Below are 16,186 nucleotides of genomic sequence, written 5' to 3' on the forward strand. Positions count from 1 at the left end.
GACTTTGTTCAAAGTGTTGTAACATGGTGTATTTAAACTTGGAGATCTTCTCAGAAAAGCATTCCTAATTTCCATTCTTGGGGGCTTTTTTTTTTTTTTTTTTTTTAAATCCTCCTCCCACCTCACCCTTCCTTTTTTTTTCTTTTTTTTTTCTTTTCTTCTTTTTAAACAGGACTGCAAACAACAACTTCAATATCCCTCCAGGAAGCTTTTGATAAACTCACTCCTCGCCCTGCTGGGATTATAGACCAACTAAGCTTAATACCAAACATCAATGAACCACTTAGAGTTACAGCCAGTGTGTATATCCCGGCACATGGGCGTTTGGTTTGTGGTCGTGAGGATGGAAGCATTGTTATTGTGCCAGCAACGCAAACGGCTATCGTTCAGCTGCTGCAAGGAGAGCATATGCTTAGGAGAGGTATGCAAATAAGCTTTTGAAAAGCACGGTTGGATTACAGTGTGTGCCTGCCACAAGATATACCGAAGTAAGAAACAGTTTCATGAAGTGAAAGTTAAGCCATTTTACAGGTAGAAATCATATAACTGTTTTCTTCACAATTCTGATGTTCTATTACGTAGTGAGAAACCCAAGTAGTAAATTAACTGTGGCCAGCTTGCATCAACTGGGGGGGAGGCAGTCCCTTCACTGGAAAGCCTTGGATATTTCTCCTGGGTTTTTGGGATGCAGTAGCAAAGATATGGCAGGGGACATCTCCTGTCTCTCTTCCAGTATTGTTCTGGGCATGGGGGTATCGGTGTGCCTGTGAAGATCTTGGGGAAAATAGTGAATCTAAAGGAGAATTCCTCTTTGTGTATCGTGCAGTTAGTTGAGTGTTATATGCTGGCCTGCTGTTGTACATTTTGGTTCCAGATAATGTTATTTTAATACTTTTGTGATCACAGTTGCAGAACAAATATTTGGGTTTTGTCTTTTTCATTTGTCAGCATCTGTAAAAAAATCATGTAAATATTTTTCTGTGAATATACCTATGAGCTTGTCAATTGTATACAAGGCTGTTGGTTGTACTGTTTCCTTTGTATAACTGATTTACTTCATATAACTTTATACAAAAATGATATTTTTCTTAATGTAAAGTTGGATCGCCTCGAAGTTGATACATTATTCTGCAAGTAAGCGTTGGTGATTCTTGCCCTTGTAAAAATACAGAAGTGCCTGTGTGTATTCTGTGTAAGGTTTGCTGTGCTTGCTAGAAAGCATAATCACGTAGAGGAAAAAAGTTCAACTGTATCACGCAGGCGTTGCATAGAATAATTGATTTGGATATTTAATTTATTGGGCCCATTTTGTCAAATATGCCATCTAAAAAGACAGTTTTTCTAAGCATCTTTTTCAATAATTATAAGGTTTTACTGGGAATGATTTAACTAATGTACTTGATCTCGGTGAGCAGAAGACTCACCATTCTTGTTCTGTTCACAAAAATGATTTTCCTTTATAAATTTAAATTTGATGTAATTAACCTATTCTGCACAAGCACCAAATGCATAACTCTGCAGACTTGTATGCTGCTGTTGTGGCCGGTGCAGAGTAAGATTATGCAATTTTCCTGGGCCTGGTCCTTTTGGTTATAACCTTGGATAAATTCATGTTTTGATGGAGAAGGGAATTTATTTTTTCACATCTTTGTGACCTTTTTAAATTTTTTTTTTTTGCTGGGATTTTTTGGGGGGAGGAGGCTGTTTGAAGACAGCTGAATTACTTCAGAGTGAGATTGTACAGCAAGACAAAATGAATCATTTGGTCCGTGTCCAGTAAAAAAAATGATGAACATTTTAAAAAAAGACAAGGCTAATTCTATAAGAACTTCGGTCAAAAATGGGAGTGTGGGTTTTTTTTTTTTTTTTTGTCAAGAACAGAGTTTTGGATTGTTAAACTGTTCTATTGAATTATATTTTTTTTCTCCCTTTTTTCTTTTCTTTTTTTTTTTTCCCCCCTTTTACGCCTTTACCCAATTTCTCAGGTTGGCCACCTCACCGGACTCTCAGAGGCCATCGAAACAAAATTACATGTTTACTGTACCCTCATCAGGTTTCTGCTCGTTACGATCAAAGGTATTTGATCTCAGGTGGTGTGGATTTCTCAGTCATCATATGGGATATATTTTCTGGAGAGATGAAACATATCTTCTGTGTACATGGTGGAGAAATTACACAGCTGCTAGTTCCACCAGAAAACTGTAGTGTAAGTTTTACATAATATATCTGATAACTTGTCTCACACTTTCCGTAACTGGTACAGCTCAAATCCTTCTTGAGAATGTGAATGTAATATGAAATACTGAAGATTTAGCACTGACCCAATGTATAACTCTTGCAGACACTTAAAAAGAGTTTAATTGTTCTGTTAATCTTGGTTTTGTTCATATCACGTTTTAGCTACAGAAAGGATTAAAAATAGAGGAAAAACTGGATATTAAAACCTAGCTAGGTAAGGAGATGCTTGGCGTCTTATGATATACAGCATTAGCAGCGGGAGAGGATTTCCACGGCATGGAAGCAGTCTTTCCCCTGAAGGTGTCGGCGAACGTGATAGGCAAGCATTCCCCACCAGTTGGCCCGTAGGTTTTAAAGGCAATTTTGTCTTTCATAATTTGGATGAGTAGGTAGAATTTAATGGACAAAATGACATTGGTTTACTTGAAAACCGTGGCTTCTCTTTTTTGCTCAACAAAACAGGTTCTAATACCTGTTTGCTCTTTATGGTGTGCAAAAGGTTGGATTCAAGAGAATTTCTGCGAGTGAAATTCTGTTTCTAGTGACTTCAGTGAGTTTAGCCATGGGCTCATGTACCTGCGTTTTGTTTATAAAATAGGTTGTTGATCACCATGCTTGGTCCAGTGAAGAAGATATTATTAAATGCAAACTGTCCGCATTATGATTAAGATTTCTTTTTTTTTTTCTTTTTCTTTTTTATTAGGCAAGAGTCCAGCACTGTATTTGCTCTGTTGCCAGTGATCACTCAGTAGGTCTTCTGAGTCTGCGGGAGAAAAAATGCATCATGCTGGCATCCCGTCACCTTTTCCCTATTCAAGTAATAAAATGGAGGCCTTCCGATGACTATCTGGTGGTAGGATGTTCAGATGGGTCTGTGTACGTCTGGCAAATGGACACTGGTAAGGTTAAGTTCAAAGACATTAATTAAACAATTTTTAAAAATAATATTTAGTTATAGTTCTGTATAAGTTGCATCTGAGAGAAGAGTTAAATTTTTTTTGCACATTTATATTTGGAAATTTAGCACTCCACATATTCCCAAAATTTGTAGGCGATATAAGCCTTTGTTAAATACATATCTTAGTATTTGGAATAACTCATTTAGTTTTGGAGAAGTACAGCTTGCTGTGGCTATCTTCCCCCTACGTGTTTTCCTAGTTACCTTTAGAGAGACTAGTTAAAATGTTGGCTGCACTTGTAGTGTCCTCTCGGTTTATTAGTGTCTGTGCTTCCTCAGCAACTCTATTGAAAGCTTGGTGTAGAAGTGCAGCGCTGTGAATCTACAACGCTTTCTTCAGCTGCGGAGTGAAGAAAGTGTTTGTCTGGTTTTTTGTATTGTTTGGTTTATTGTGTGGGTGTTTTGTGTGTTTTTTTTAAAATGGGACTAATGCTTAGTTTAGAAGAAGCTAAAAATGAGCCTTAAAAGGATGGGCAACAAGGCATAAAATAAAAACAGCTTTGTTGTAGAAAATCTTGTGATATTTGAAAGGGAGAAAGTGAGGAAAAAAAATGCATCAAAATATATGCAGTATCTAATTACCTTTTAACTCCTTAACTCACTTAAGAAGAAAACCACAAACCTGCAATAATGTCTGAATGTTATTTTCAGCTTATTGTGAAAACTAGATGAGAATTGTTTTTTACTGAAGCTCTAGGAAGCAGAGAGGAACCTGAGATCCATCGTGGAAAATTTCATCCACACGGGTAGTTGGGTGGGAGGGGGAATTCACAAGGACTGAAAACAACCTTCCCCTAAAAATGCTGAGCAACTGCAGCCATCACTCTCTGGTCAGTACAGAATCACACGGTGGGGTTTTTAAACTTGTCTTGATTTTTCTTAATGTGGTTTTTCTTTACACACTTCACGGAAACTGAGGGAAATTCCATCCCTGTAGGAATATTAGTTCTAAAAATAGCTGTTAACACAACAGAAAGTTTTATGCGTTGCCTCCTGTGGTGTACATTATTTTCTCCCTTTGCTGTACTTGTGATATTTTGGACATTCTGAATTGTTTCTGCTTAGACTCATGCTTTGCAAAATATTTGCAGGTGCGCTGGACAGGTGTGTGATGGGAATAACGGCAGTGGAAATCCTGAACGCCTGCGATGAGGCAGTCCCGGCGGCTGTGGACTCCCTGAGCCATCCCGCCGTCAACCTGAAGCAGGCCATGACTAGGCGTAGCCTGGCTGCTCTGAAAAATGTGGCGCACCAGAAACTACAGACTCTTGCCACTAACCTGCTCGCTTCCGAAGCGTCTGACAAGGTAAGTTGTGTTTCAGTTTGTCTGTTTTTAATTCAGTACCCGAAACACTTATTTCCATAAATAATTGACTAAAATATGGGAAGTCTTCACTGTTGTAACTGAAAGGGTCTTATCCAAAGCTCTCTGAAATGTTAGTAGAAAGACCTAAACTAGTTCTACCTCTCCTTGCATCAGTCCTAGGAGTTCCCTTTACTGGAACAAAAAGTATCAACCTTCTTCAACGACACTGTGCAGTTTCTAATGCAGGTGGTGTTATCTGGAGTTACATTTTAAAAACACATTTCGTGTATGTTTTTTTCTGGTTTGTGCTCTCAGTGGTAGTGGTTTTGCTTGCTGAAGTCTAATGCTTTTAAACTTCCTCTTCACTGTCTATAACTCTGTACTGCTTTCACTGTCTTTTTCTCTAGGTTTAGCAAGAGCAGAGGTTATGCATCAAACAAACTTATCTCTTTCTAGATCAGTAGTAATATATTTTTAATATCAACCAACACAGTCCCTTCCATATCTCTCTAGACATTGTTCCCCGGCGTATGTTACTGTTCGTGATGCTACCTCCCACTTCACTGTGCATTCTACTGTTTTTTTTTGTTTTTTCAGGTCGAGTTTATTTGAAATCTGGATTTAGCAGCGTTTCATAGAATCTGGAATATTTGCTCAATTGTATACATTCTGTTAATTTGTAGTGTTGATGGGTGGACAAGGAACCAGCCTGTGATCCATACCCATCAGAAGCAAATCTCCCCCTTCTTGTTTTGTGCTTTGAGGAGTGGGATCAGCATCGATCTGTTTTTTCCCTCTTCCCCCCCATATTAGACATGCTTTATTCGTTCCTGCAGATCTTGCTGAAGGTGGAGCTAGAGCTTGATTTTACTTTATTTTGGTAGTTGTTGCTGTGTGACAGTTCAGAAAAAGTACTACTAAAATATGTGTGCAAATAGATATAAATGGAGCAGAGTAACTTAAATGCTGAAAATTAATTCCTGTTTGAGAAATATTTTAAGTGTTTAATGCTAGAAGATATTAATGGGTTTAGTTGATTCCTAAATATTTCAGTGCTTAATGTTTAAGGACTTCTAAAATTATGTTTCATGATTTAAGTGATGAATTCAAATGGAACCGGCTGTAGTAACTTGTTAAAAGCATTCATTAACTGTTCCTGAGCGCTATATGTTTGAGTAGAGCGAGCGCGTGAGCCACGGCATGTTTACATGTGTTCATTTAGAAACACAACTTCACAGTTCATGTGGCTGTTGCCGAGTACAGCAACAGGCTACTTACCAGTCTGAGCAGTAAGTAAATGCTCGTACTAAGAACCCTGCTAAGCAGACCTTTCCGATAACACCGTAATGATCAGAGTTGTTCGGGTGTTAGAGCAGTAGCCGGACGGTGAGCCTGCACATTAGTCTCTGGAGCCAGAGGATGATTTTTCTCCACCCTGATTATGATTGCATAAGCTGGAAGCGCCTTAAATGTTTTGAGATGTGGGGAAGTTCCTTTTTTAACAGCTAGTAATGAGCTCTTTTTCCGAATTGATATCTCGCTATAAGAAATAACTTGGATTGCAAATTGTATCAAGAGTAATTTTGACATTTTAGCATTAATTTTATTGTTCTGAAGAACAAATCAAGTACAATATGGCATGTATCCCAAGAAAAGCTAGTACAGTGTAAAAATTTTAAGGAACTTCAGTACAGAGGATAGAACAGTACAAGAGTTAGTTCTGACTATCCTGTTAATTTTAATGTGCCTAATTATTATTCAGACTGATGGATTTGGACTGACCATTTTGAAAACTAGCAGGCAGCTACCAGCATCGCATTGCAGAGATGGCAGAGGTGGAACAAAAAAGCAAACGGTGAATTTTAGATAGAGGCTTAGTTATCGAAGGTAGTTCGCTGGCGGGCTCACCAGCACGTCGGTGCAGGTTGTCAGAGGAGAGAGCTTGAAGGAAGAGCTTTCTCTTGGGCTTTGCATCGTGCGTTTCTCTTTTGGCCAAATGTAGAGAACAGGTAAGTCCTGACCTTGTGAGTGTTTTATGAACTTCGTCACAGGAAGAATGTGACCCCTGACTTCTAAATGTTTATCTTTCTGTTGAAGATTAATAGAAGGAAGCGCAAAAATATCTTGAAGGAAACTGGGGAAAAATGTCCTTAGTCACATATTGGAGAAGTATGCGGGAGGCTTTCCTTGCCCTTCGCAACTTGCTCGAGTGGACCCTGCTTTGAGCAGGGGGTTGGAGTAGAGGATCACCCGCCTTAGCGATTCGGTGGTTGTGTCCTGCTTAGGTTTCCTCATATTGATGATCCCAGTACTCGACCACTCGTCATCACTTCTTTCCTAATAAAGACCTGTCAGGGTGGGCAGGTATTAAATTTGTTTACTCTGTGAAGGCCATTCAAAAATGTTACCTGAGTCCACACAGAAAGAGCTCGTATTTTCCCTTTGTTTCCCTTTTCGTTAGCGCAGGCTGCCGATGCTCTGGTAGTCTGGGCTGCGACCAGCAGAGCGCGGCAGAGCTCCGCTCCCAGCGGCCGCTGGCTTGGCTTTTATCGTTTATTTACTTATTTTGCCTTCTTTTCCGAACAGAATATAACAGAAGAAATGTCACTGGTAGAGAGCATTCCTTAGAACACCACCACCATGTTCCTACCAATGCATGTGCGTTCAGAGCGGTGTGCTGCGATTCCCGCTGCGTCCAGCATAACCGTTCGCATACCTAAGTACGGGCCTTGCACTCGTGCGTGCTGTGCCAATGTACGTGTTTTACGCACAGGTTCCTCACATCTAATGAAGGTATAGCTGCCTGCAGAGACGTGACATGTTGCACAGCAAAATGTGTTCCATACCAGAGGTCAATGACGATTAATAGCGAAAATATTTTGGTTATATTGTTGCTTTTCATTTTACCGTTGTGACCATTACCAGAGACCACTTCATAAAAAGTTACCTACGTTACATTCTGAGAAAATAACTAGGTTTTTTTTAATTGGTAAGGAATACGTGAATAAATCAGTGCGTTGTAGAACATAATTTGCAGCTATTATTTATTGACATTTAATTATTTCTATTCTGGTTTCAATTACCTGTTATCGGCTTCTTATGGCAAACTTATTTCATGAGCATAGTTTATTCATTCTCCGAGCTGAGCACAGGGAAAGGAGCGGAATTTGGCTATTAGCTCTGGTGCTGGTTGGGTTGGGCCCTGGCTGTTTGTCTGGCACAGCGAGCTAGCCAGCGCGGCAGCTCCGCCGAGAAAGGTAAGGACAGGGAGTGAGGAGGATGGTCTCTGTTTAATTTTTCTTTCATAATCCCTGGGACCAAATGTGAATTTTCCTTCTGGTAGTGCCTTAACTTTGTTACATAGGTAAAATGAATTTTAATTTGACGAAAGACAGAAATTAAAAATTATTTGATTCTAGTGGAATAGCAGATGGTATTGGAGATTTTGCCAGGTCTGCATTTCGTTGTTGGAGTCTTTGGGTATGTTTTGAATATTTCTGTGTGTGTGCGCTTTTGGTATCTGGTATGGTTGGTTGTTGTTGGAGGGTAATAATAATGGAGTGTTGCTGGAGTGTAATAATAATGATTTTACATTGTTCCAAACGAGTGCATTGGAATAATGTAAAATATTTATGTGTATTTGTTGAGAATCATCTGAAAGTGAGCAAGAACTAGTGAGTGCAGCAAGCGAACTAATAATTGTACTTGCTCTTCTCCACTTCAACACCATACAGTAAAATACATGTGGGGATTCATTCTGAGTAAGCAAAATATTAGCAGCCTTAAATGAAGAGTCTGCAAACGAAATAAAGTGTTAGTGTGGTAGCAAATGAAGATTACAGTATCAAATAAGACTGACATAGTGGATTGCTTAGATAAATACACTTGCTGCGTATAATGTTTAGACAGGATTAAAGGAGCGGTTTCTTACTCTATTTTTCTCCCCTGGGCCTCTTGCTGCGGAACAGTCAAGGAGAGGTTATTCTTGAGTTGCTCCAAAGTAGCACTCGGAAATGAGTCGCGAAGAATCTGTGGCTGGATCATAGCTGCTCTTGACAGCAGGTCAGGGTAGTGAGCCTCTTTTGGACAGATTGGTTTCCAAATATAAAGCTAATGTAAAACTTTGGGGAGGGCAGTTTTTTTCTCTGAAGGTTTTTCCTGTAAAAAGCCATCTGACACTCTTCAGGGAGATACAGTATCTAATAGCCACAGAAAAAGCAGAGTGCTTTACGAGAGACAAATCTGTGTGAATGAGAACCTTGAGAATCAAAATATGCTTATTTCAAAACCAGGTTCATACACTGGAACAACAGTTGAACATGATGTGGTGGATATTATATCCTTCCATGCCAACCACATTTTGGGGGGTCTTTACAGCTGTAATGGAAAAGGAATATATAAAAATGACTTCAGTTTTCAAACATGTGCTATGAAATCTGTACAAAACTCAAAGCAGCCAAGTAGTTGTAGGACAAGAAATGCTTACTGTCTTGACAAAAAGTCCTTGAGAGAGAAAATAAATGGTACATATGCATGTGCAATTTTCCAATTATAAAATGTTAAGTAGAATATGCATTTGTTTCTGTGATTCATAGTGATAAATACATTTGTTAGTGTTCAGAAGTAGAATGAAAAGTGTTGAAAAAAGCAAGATAATGGGTGTTGGTAGAAATAATGTAATTTGACAGCTCAGCAGATTTTCAGTGGTGACTACTCCTGTGGCCCAGGGTATTTAAGGCTTCATAAGATGTGTGCATTGCTTCACATTGGTGAACCAAGGAAGCAATATATCGGGATGTATATAGCATAGGGTAAAAACCTATTACAAAGTAGTGTATATATACAGAATGTGCGAATTTTTGCATGATATGTAGAGTGTCTGTTAGTTATTTGTATAGTCTGTATATATTTATAGTGTGTACACGTATATTTATGCATACCTATCTGTAAATATATAGACAGTGTATATATAAAAAACTGCGAGCCCTGTTAATTTCTAAATAACTATCTTGCTGTAAAATGTGCTTTTGGGGTTTAAAAAAGACTCCAGAGAATGGAAATTTTGGACACTACCAAACTGAAAGAGTTTGTATTAATGTTAAGGCTGTTGAGTTATAGATGAGAAAAGACATAGGAGCCTTGACTGTATTGCTTTTATTGGCGATATATTAAGAACTTTTGGGTTGATTCTACTTTCAGTAAAGGTTGATGTTTTCTGAACAAACCATTCAGCCTATATCAGTTGTGGAAAAAATACCATTTCTCCTGCAGCCCTTCTTAGACTTGTGTAGGGTAATGGTTTTCCTGTGCTCCCTTAGACTTGGCTGTCAACTGAGCACAGGGTTTAACTTCTGCAGTGACTCGGACAAGCCTCAAGGACGCTTCTTCCTCCCTGAACTCAGTACCTGCTTCTCCTGTACGTTTTTCATCCTCTGACTTCGCAATTCTGTGCAGCAAACATGAATATTCAACCTTACGTCTTTCAGGCTGTTAATTACATTGTAAAAGAGGAGAACTAATATTTTACTTGCATTTGAACAGGGTTTATTTCTGTTAAAAGATGGAGAGAATAAAATTCTCACAACATTTAAAAACTTACGGTAATGTTCTTTTGTCTGATCCCCTTTTCTGACATTTTTCAGCTCTTATCCTATAGCATTTTGATTTTCTACACACACACCCCCCTCCCCCCCGGGAGGAAGGGAAGGAGGAAGAAGATGGATTTAAGTAGTGGAGTGAACAAGTGACACACTAATTGCATATGTGGACGAAGCTATTAGTAGCCTATTCTCCAATAGTATAAATTGCTGCTATACTTCAGTATCCAAATATGAAATACTTGATGTGTTTTAAATTTAATACCAAAATATTGAAATGTTATTGTTCCTTGGAGTATAACTAGTATCTTTTAGAATTAATGAGAGAGAAGTGTGAACTTCTGTCTTATCTAGAGAGCTCTATTTATCTGATAAACTTCTGTAAGTGAAACTTCTGGGTTTTAGGGGTGTAACACTTGATCACAAGTCTGAAATTCCTGACGTATCCAAAAGTATTCACTGATATTTTCATAACGTTTGTCATAACGTGTTTTATACCCATGTGAGTTTTCAAACTTTGACCATCCACAGCTTCCTTAATTTGTGAATTAACTTTGTGAACAGTGTTAAGAAAGTAATCCAAATAAAATTTCAATTTTTTTTCTTTTTTTTCTTTCTTTTTTCAGGGGAATTTACCTAAATATTCACATAACTCCCTGATGGTTCAAGCTATAAAGACTAACTTAACAGATCCAGATATACACGTGCTCTTCTTTGACGTGGAAGCCCTGATAATTCAGCTGCTGACTGAGGAGGCCTCCAGACCCAACACTGCACTCACTTCTCCGGAGAATTTACAGAAAGCCTCTGGCGGGTCTGACAAAGGAGGCTCCTTTTTGACTGGTAAACGAGCAGCCGTCCTCTTCCAGCAGGTCAAGGAAACAATCAAAGAGAATATAAAAGAGCATCTTCTTGATGATGAAGATGAGGATGAAGAATTGGGAAGACAGAGAAGAGAAGACTGTGACCCAGAATATCACTCTAGCAAATCCAAACCGTTAACTTTATTAGAATATAATCTAACCATGGATACAGCAAAGCTTTTTATGTCCTGTCTGCATGCCTGGGGCCTGAATTCTGTTCTAGATGAGCTTTGCCTTGATCGTCTTGGGATGCTTAAGCCACACTGCTCAGTGTCCTTTGGCCTCCTGTCTAGAGGAGGCCACATGTCTCTGATGCTTCCTGGCTATAATCAGCCTGTAGGCAAACCGTCGTATGATGGCGTGGAGTTAGGAAGGAAAATGTCCGTTACAGAAGGACTGGGAAAGGGGACGTACGGTGTATCGCGTGCCGTCACCACTCAGCATCTCCTGTCTGTGATCTCGCTGGCCAACACGCTGATGAGTATGACCAATGCAACTTTTATCGGAGACCACATGAAGAAAGGTCCGACCAGGTACGGCAAATATTCACTTGAACTTGGGATAACTTTCTGGCAGAGTCTCTATTTTAATACAGCATTTTATTTTCCTTAAATTTACTGTGGGGTTTGATGTATTTAATGGCTGTGAAAACCTTTGGTACCTAGGCAGAACCGAGTGTATTTCTTCTTTCTAGAATGTAGTGGGTTTTTGTGCCAAGAGAACTATATTGCTTGGAATGGAGTTAATGTAACTTACAAAGTTAATAGAACACGGAGTTGTAATAACATATGTGCCAGTAGGTCTGAGAGGATGTTTTTGTCCTCCTTTTTAGTGCTTGTTGTTTTAAAAGAGTTTTTATAATGAGTAGGTCAAATTCTAAATAAAACATACAGATGAACTTTTTATCACCAAAAAATAAGCTTACCTAGGAATTGTAAATGAGATACTTTTTTTTTTTTTCTGTCAAACTGACTGTTTTTTTTTATAGAGTTGCTTTTCAAAGTTTGTTTAGTCACAGTATGTTTAGCAAATAACCTGTTTTTTTTTTTTTTTTCTTCCCCCCACCCCCTCCTCCTTCTCCCCCTTCATGTATATTTTGTGTTTAGGCCACCTAGGCCAGGCACTCCTGAGATGACAAAAGTGAAGGCACCCCCTTCAATTTCAACTCATGCAGCCCAAGGACAAATTAAGCAAGGTAAAAATCACTTGCTTTGGAACAATTTGATATGTATTTCAGCTCTTGACACTGAAGTTACCACCTTACTATCAAGTGATAAAAATATTGCTAGCTTCTATGTGGGAGGAAAAATTAGTGTAATATTCTAGGTAAAAATTTTAATGACTAAGACCTTTAGTCATTAAAAAAGTTTAATGACTAAGAATCAGTATAAGATGCTGACATTGTCGTGAAGTCAGTCCCTGGCAATGAATTTTTGCGTATTTTAAGTGTTCCCAAACCTTCTGGTGCTGAGGTGATAGTAAGAGGTTTAAAGACTGTAACTAAGGGCTATACAGACTAATACAAAAATGTTTGTACGTTAGACACTAAAGCATAAAGGTAAACGCATCTAAGTAGCATGTGTACATTCCCTCTCCTTTTTATGGAGGAGGAAGAAATTATTTTATTTTAACAGTACTTATACCTCTGCTGCTATTTTCATCACTTGCGGTTATGAAAGATGGCAGTGCGTGACACTGAAGGGTCTTTTAATAGTCTGCGTTGCATCTTTCCTTTTCGTAAGGGTAATGGTTAAGTACAGGACGTAGACCAACACGTGATGGAAAAGAAGGATGTACACAAGATTAGACATGAGTTTTCGAGTGGAGTGGGGACTAGAGCTTCCTCCAGGCAGCAGGAGCAGATGGAAACGGTCCTGCTGGGAGACGGAGGAGGAGGCGGCACCTTCCCGCTCGCTCTTTAAATTAGAGCTGCTGTTTAATGGGGCAAATGAGCTGCTCCTCTTAATGCCAAAAAGAAAGGAAATGTAAACCACCATGATGTGGCCAATTCCGACTTAAGCTCAAAGCTAAGGAGCAAGTGAGCCGTTGGGAAGAGCGTGGGGGGACTCTCGGAGGCAGCCGGCGCTGGCTCGCGGGGAGCGACGGCAGCACGGCGCAGCGCGGTACGCCTGCGGTGCCCCAGAGAGGAGGGGCAGTGCTTACCCGTGGGGATAACGGGGATCAAATCCACCCGGGACCAGCGGAAGGTTGTTCGTGGCTGAGGGGGACGTGTGTTTGTCACCTTTGTCATCCACGTTTCGCTGGATGAGAAGGCAAAGGGGAAAGGTGTACGCATCCTTGCTCTTTTTACAGTTCTGTGGGATTTTTGTGGATGGGAGCCCAGCTGCGTGCATATACTGTAGGGCAGAAGAAGAAAGGTTTTTCTTTTTTTCCATCGTGTGCGTTTTTAATCTATAAAGCAGATTTCCGTCAGGACTTACTTGAAATTTCCTTTGAAAATTGCAACTATCTTTTAAACTTTTACCTGTTAACTATCAAAACTTTGTCTTTTCAAGCTATACGAATACGGAGAAACTCACAATTTGTAAAATTATTGCACTTTGCAGAATATAAATACTTTGTCATTGTGGTATTTACCACAATAATCTACAATCTTTACCACAAACATGTACATCTTTAAATATATCTTTGAACTGTGGAACTGCTCTTGTATTAGAGAGCTAGTAAGCACAACTGGTAACTTATGTCAGTTGTGTGGGTTTTTTTGTTTGGTTTTTTTTTTTTTTTTTTGCTTCACTCACCTGCAAAAAAGAGGGATGTTTACATCTGAGGAGGAAACTTGCCCATCAGCAACATTTGTGTGTATTTATTCTTTTCCTAAATATCAATATTAATTTACTGTGGTTTTTGGTTGGAAAGGAAAATCAGCTTCAGGAGTGGTATGTGTCAAGCTGTTTTTTCAAGATCAAGGGTGCTACATAAGTAGAGAAGTAGCAGTCAATAACAACAAGCAGAAATAAAAAAACAAGATCAGGGCTCTCGTCTCAACGTGTGGGGCTTTTTTGGTTTTGTTGTTGTTTCTTTGCAGGTTTTTTTGTGTTTTGGTTTGGTTTTTTTACAGCCATTTACTTTTCCTCTTTGAAAGATAATTATTTGAAAGGTCAGGATTGCTCAGAGATGGTGTCTATATGGCAAACTCAATGCAAGAAAAAACAGTCATCACAGAGAGGGTCTGTGTTTTGTTTTTAATGATACAATTCCATGACGGTTCTACTTTCCCGAATGACAACTACGTAATTTTTCTTTGAAATAGCGTTGCTAATTTTGGGAATAGACATACTTCAGTTACCCAATGGAAATACTTAGAACTTCATGAGAAACAATTGATAAAAAGGAAATTCTGTGTGCTGTCAAAAATATAGAAAAATACTCCTGTTCCTAAACTGTCATCTTTTTGTATGTCTGGGGGCACGCCTTGCATGCTCTTGGGGGAAGATGGCTTTGTTTCAAGCGGTACCCTTAGGTCAGAAGTTTCCTCAGTGTCTTACCCTTACATCCCATTGTGCACAACACTACTTGCAGTGTCTTGCTACTCATAAATTTCTAGTGCTATTGCTCTTAAAAATCAATTGGAGATACAATTAATGCATTTTATGACATACTTGATCTCCGTCAACTTGACCTGAATTTGTCCCGAGATGAGCACAGCTCTGTGCTACTCGGCGACTGGGCCAGCTGCCTCCGTTGCAGCGGTGGCTGTAATGACTGACCTTGGAAGAGAGCTGGCAACTACCACAAAACGAGGCAAAAAAGGAAACTTCAGAGTAAGACTTCAGTTTCGGTATGGGGTGGGTTTGTGTTTTTACAAACAATCTTTTTCATAAAATAAGTAGCTTCTTGTATACATCTGCTGAACCTGGGTTTTGCTGTTACGCAGTGATTTACGCTAGTCGCCCTGTCGCTGTACACGTGCCATCGTGATGCATTTGTGTGGAAAGTACGGGAAAAGCAGTTTTGATGCAGATGTCCCACAGCGACAAAAGAAGTTCACTGCATGAAAAGCAAACAGACCATTCAGAAGACAATGCTTAATCGGTTCAGGAGCCTGAACCCATTGTCATTCTGCAACGGAATAAGAGAGGGGGATTAATTTGAAGATGCTTGTGCATGACATATGGTAATTTCTCTATAGGAAGGAAGTGTCAAATAGTGACCTCTAAATCTCCACGTTGACCTCGGGTTGTAGCATGTGTATGCCATAAGGTCTGCGCATCTTTTCATGTGATAATATGAAGTCATGAGGCATTAGTGGAAGTAAAAGCAGTTTAGAACTGCTTTTAAATTACAGTCGCACCAAGAAATGATGCAGTTTACAAAATAAATGGCACGGAGACGGTTTTGAGTAACACGCTTGAACTGTGCTCTTTGGTAGCTGCTTGCCTGTAGCCTTACGCTGTCCGCTTTGTATGCTTCTGCTTTAGATACTTAGGCCTCTCTTTGGTATAGGCTTAAAATTATTTGAATGGAGACACATTTAAAATGAACCTATATTAAAACTAACCATGAGTGATACATTCTGTGACATTTAAGAGTGACAGATGGGGCAGCCCAGCTTTAGAAGGGGTTATTTCTAGGGTTTTTAATGAGCAGTGCAAATTCTAAATCTGTCTAAATATGGGAGAAGCACAAGAAGCAGCAGTGAAACTCCTCTTTGTAAAATTCATACTCAACCATGCTGTCAAACCAAATCTAGCAATCTGAAGACACATTTGTAATCGCTTTATTTACAGGTACTTTTGTCTTTTCAAAACGTGCCAGTTTCTGTTAGTGTATCTGTGTTTCTCTGCAGTTGCATGTCTTCCTCTCGCTGGCATTGCACTTCTTGTAAAACCTAGAATTTTTTTAAGTTTAATACTATCACAGTTTCCTCCAGTTTTTTGTTTTTCATTCTTCAGTGATACGAATCTGTTTTTCAGAAGCTGCTATCCTCACTTTCCTATTTTTTTCTCTTTATTTCTTCTTCTTTCCTCTGCAAGTTGCTCCTGCTGTTTCTTCTGGCACTGAAGCTGGTCACTCTGGCTCTGACACTGCTCCTACTTTACATACCTGTTTCTTAGTCAATGAAGGTATTCTTTCCTCACTTTTCTATCTATTTGTCTTTTACTTTCAACTAATGTCCCTTATCATTGTTATGACATGACTTTAATTTGATCTATGTAGGAATTTTTCATTGCAAGAAAGAGGCAATGAGTTTATTTTTGTA

The 16,186-nt window shown here is 39.2% G+C and overlaps 1 protein-coding gene across 9 annotated transcripts in view; it reads left to right on the forward strand.

The window, feature by feature from the left end:
* Positions 1-16,186, forward strand: part of WDR7 (WD repeat domain 7) — a 144,260-nt gene that overhangs the window by 26,301 nt on the left and 101,773 nt on the right. For 8 of the 9 annotated variants that reach the window (XR_012773568.1, XR_012773567.1, XM_075489068.1 and 5 more), the window contains 6 exons: positions 173-421; positions 1,986-2,206; positions 2,942-3,137; positions 4,288-4,502; positions 10,726-11,495; positions 12,069-12,157. Coding sequence is in view for 7 of the 9 variants with exons in the window: in XM_075489068.1 (XP_075345183.1) it covers positions 173-421; positions 1,986-2,206; positions 2,942-3,137; positions 4,288-4,502; positions 10,726-11,495; positions 12,069-12,157 (1,740 nt within the window). In the remaining 2 variants the exon portion in view is untranslated. Of the gene's footprint in view, positions 1-172; positions 422-1,985; positions 2,207-2,941; positions 3,138-4,287; positions 4,503-10,725; positions 11,496-12,068; positions 12,158-15,959; positions 16,050-16,186 lie in introns of all 9 variants that reach the window. The other variant, XM_075489070.1, reaches the window with a different exon arrangement.

This window comes from Mycteria americana, assembly GCF_035582795.1.
Source record: "Mycteria americana isolate JAX WOST 10 ecotype Jacksonville Zoo and Gardens chromosome Z unlocalized genomic scaffold, USCA_MyAme_1.0 Scaffold_30, whole genome shotgun sequence".
In the NCBI taxonomy this organism is placed as follows: domain Eukaryota; kingdom Metazoa; phylum Chordata; class Aves; order Ciconiiformes; family Ciconiidae; genus Mycteria; species Mycteria americana.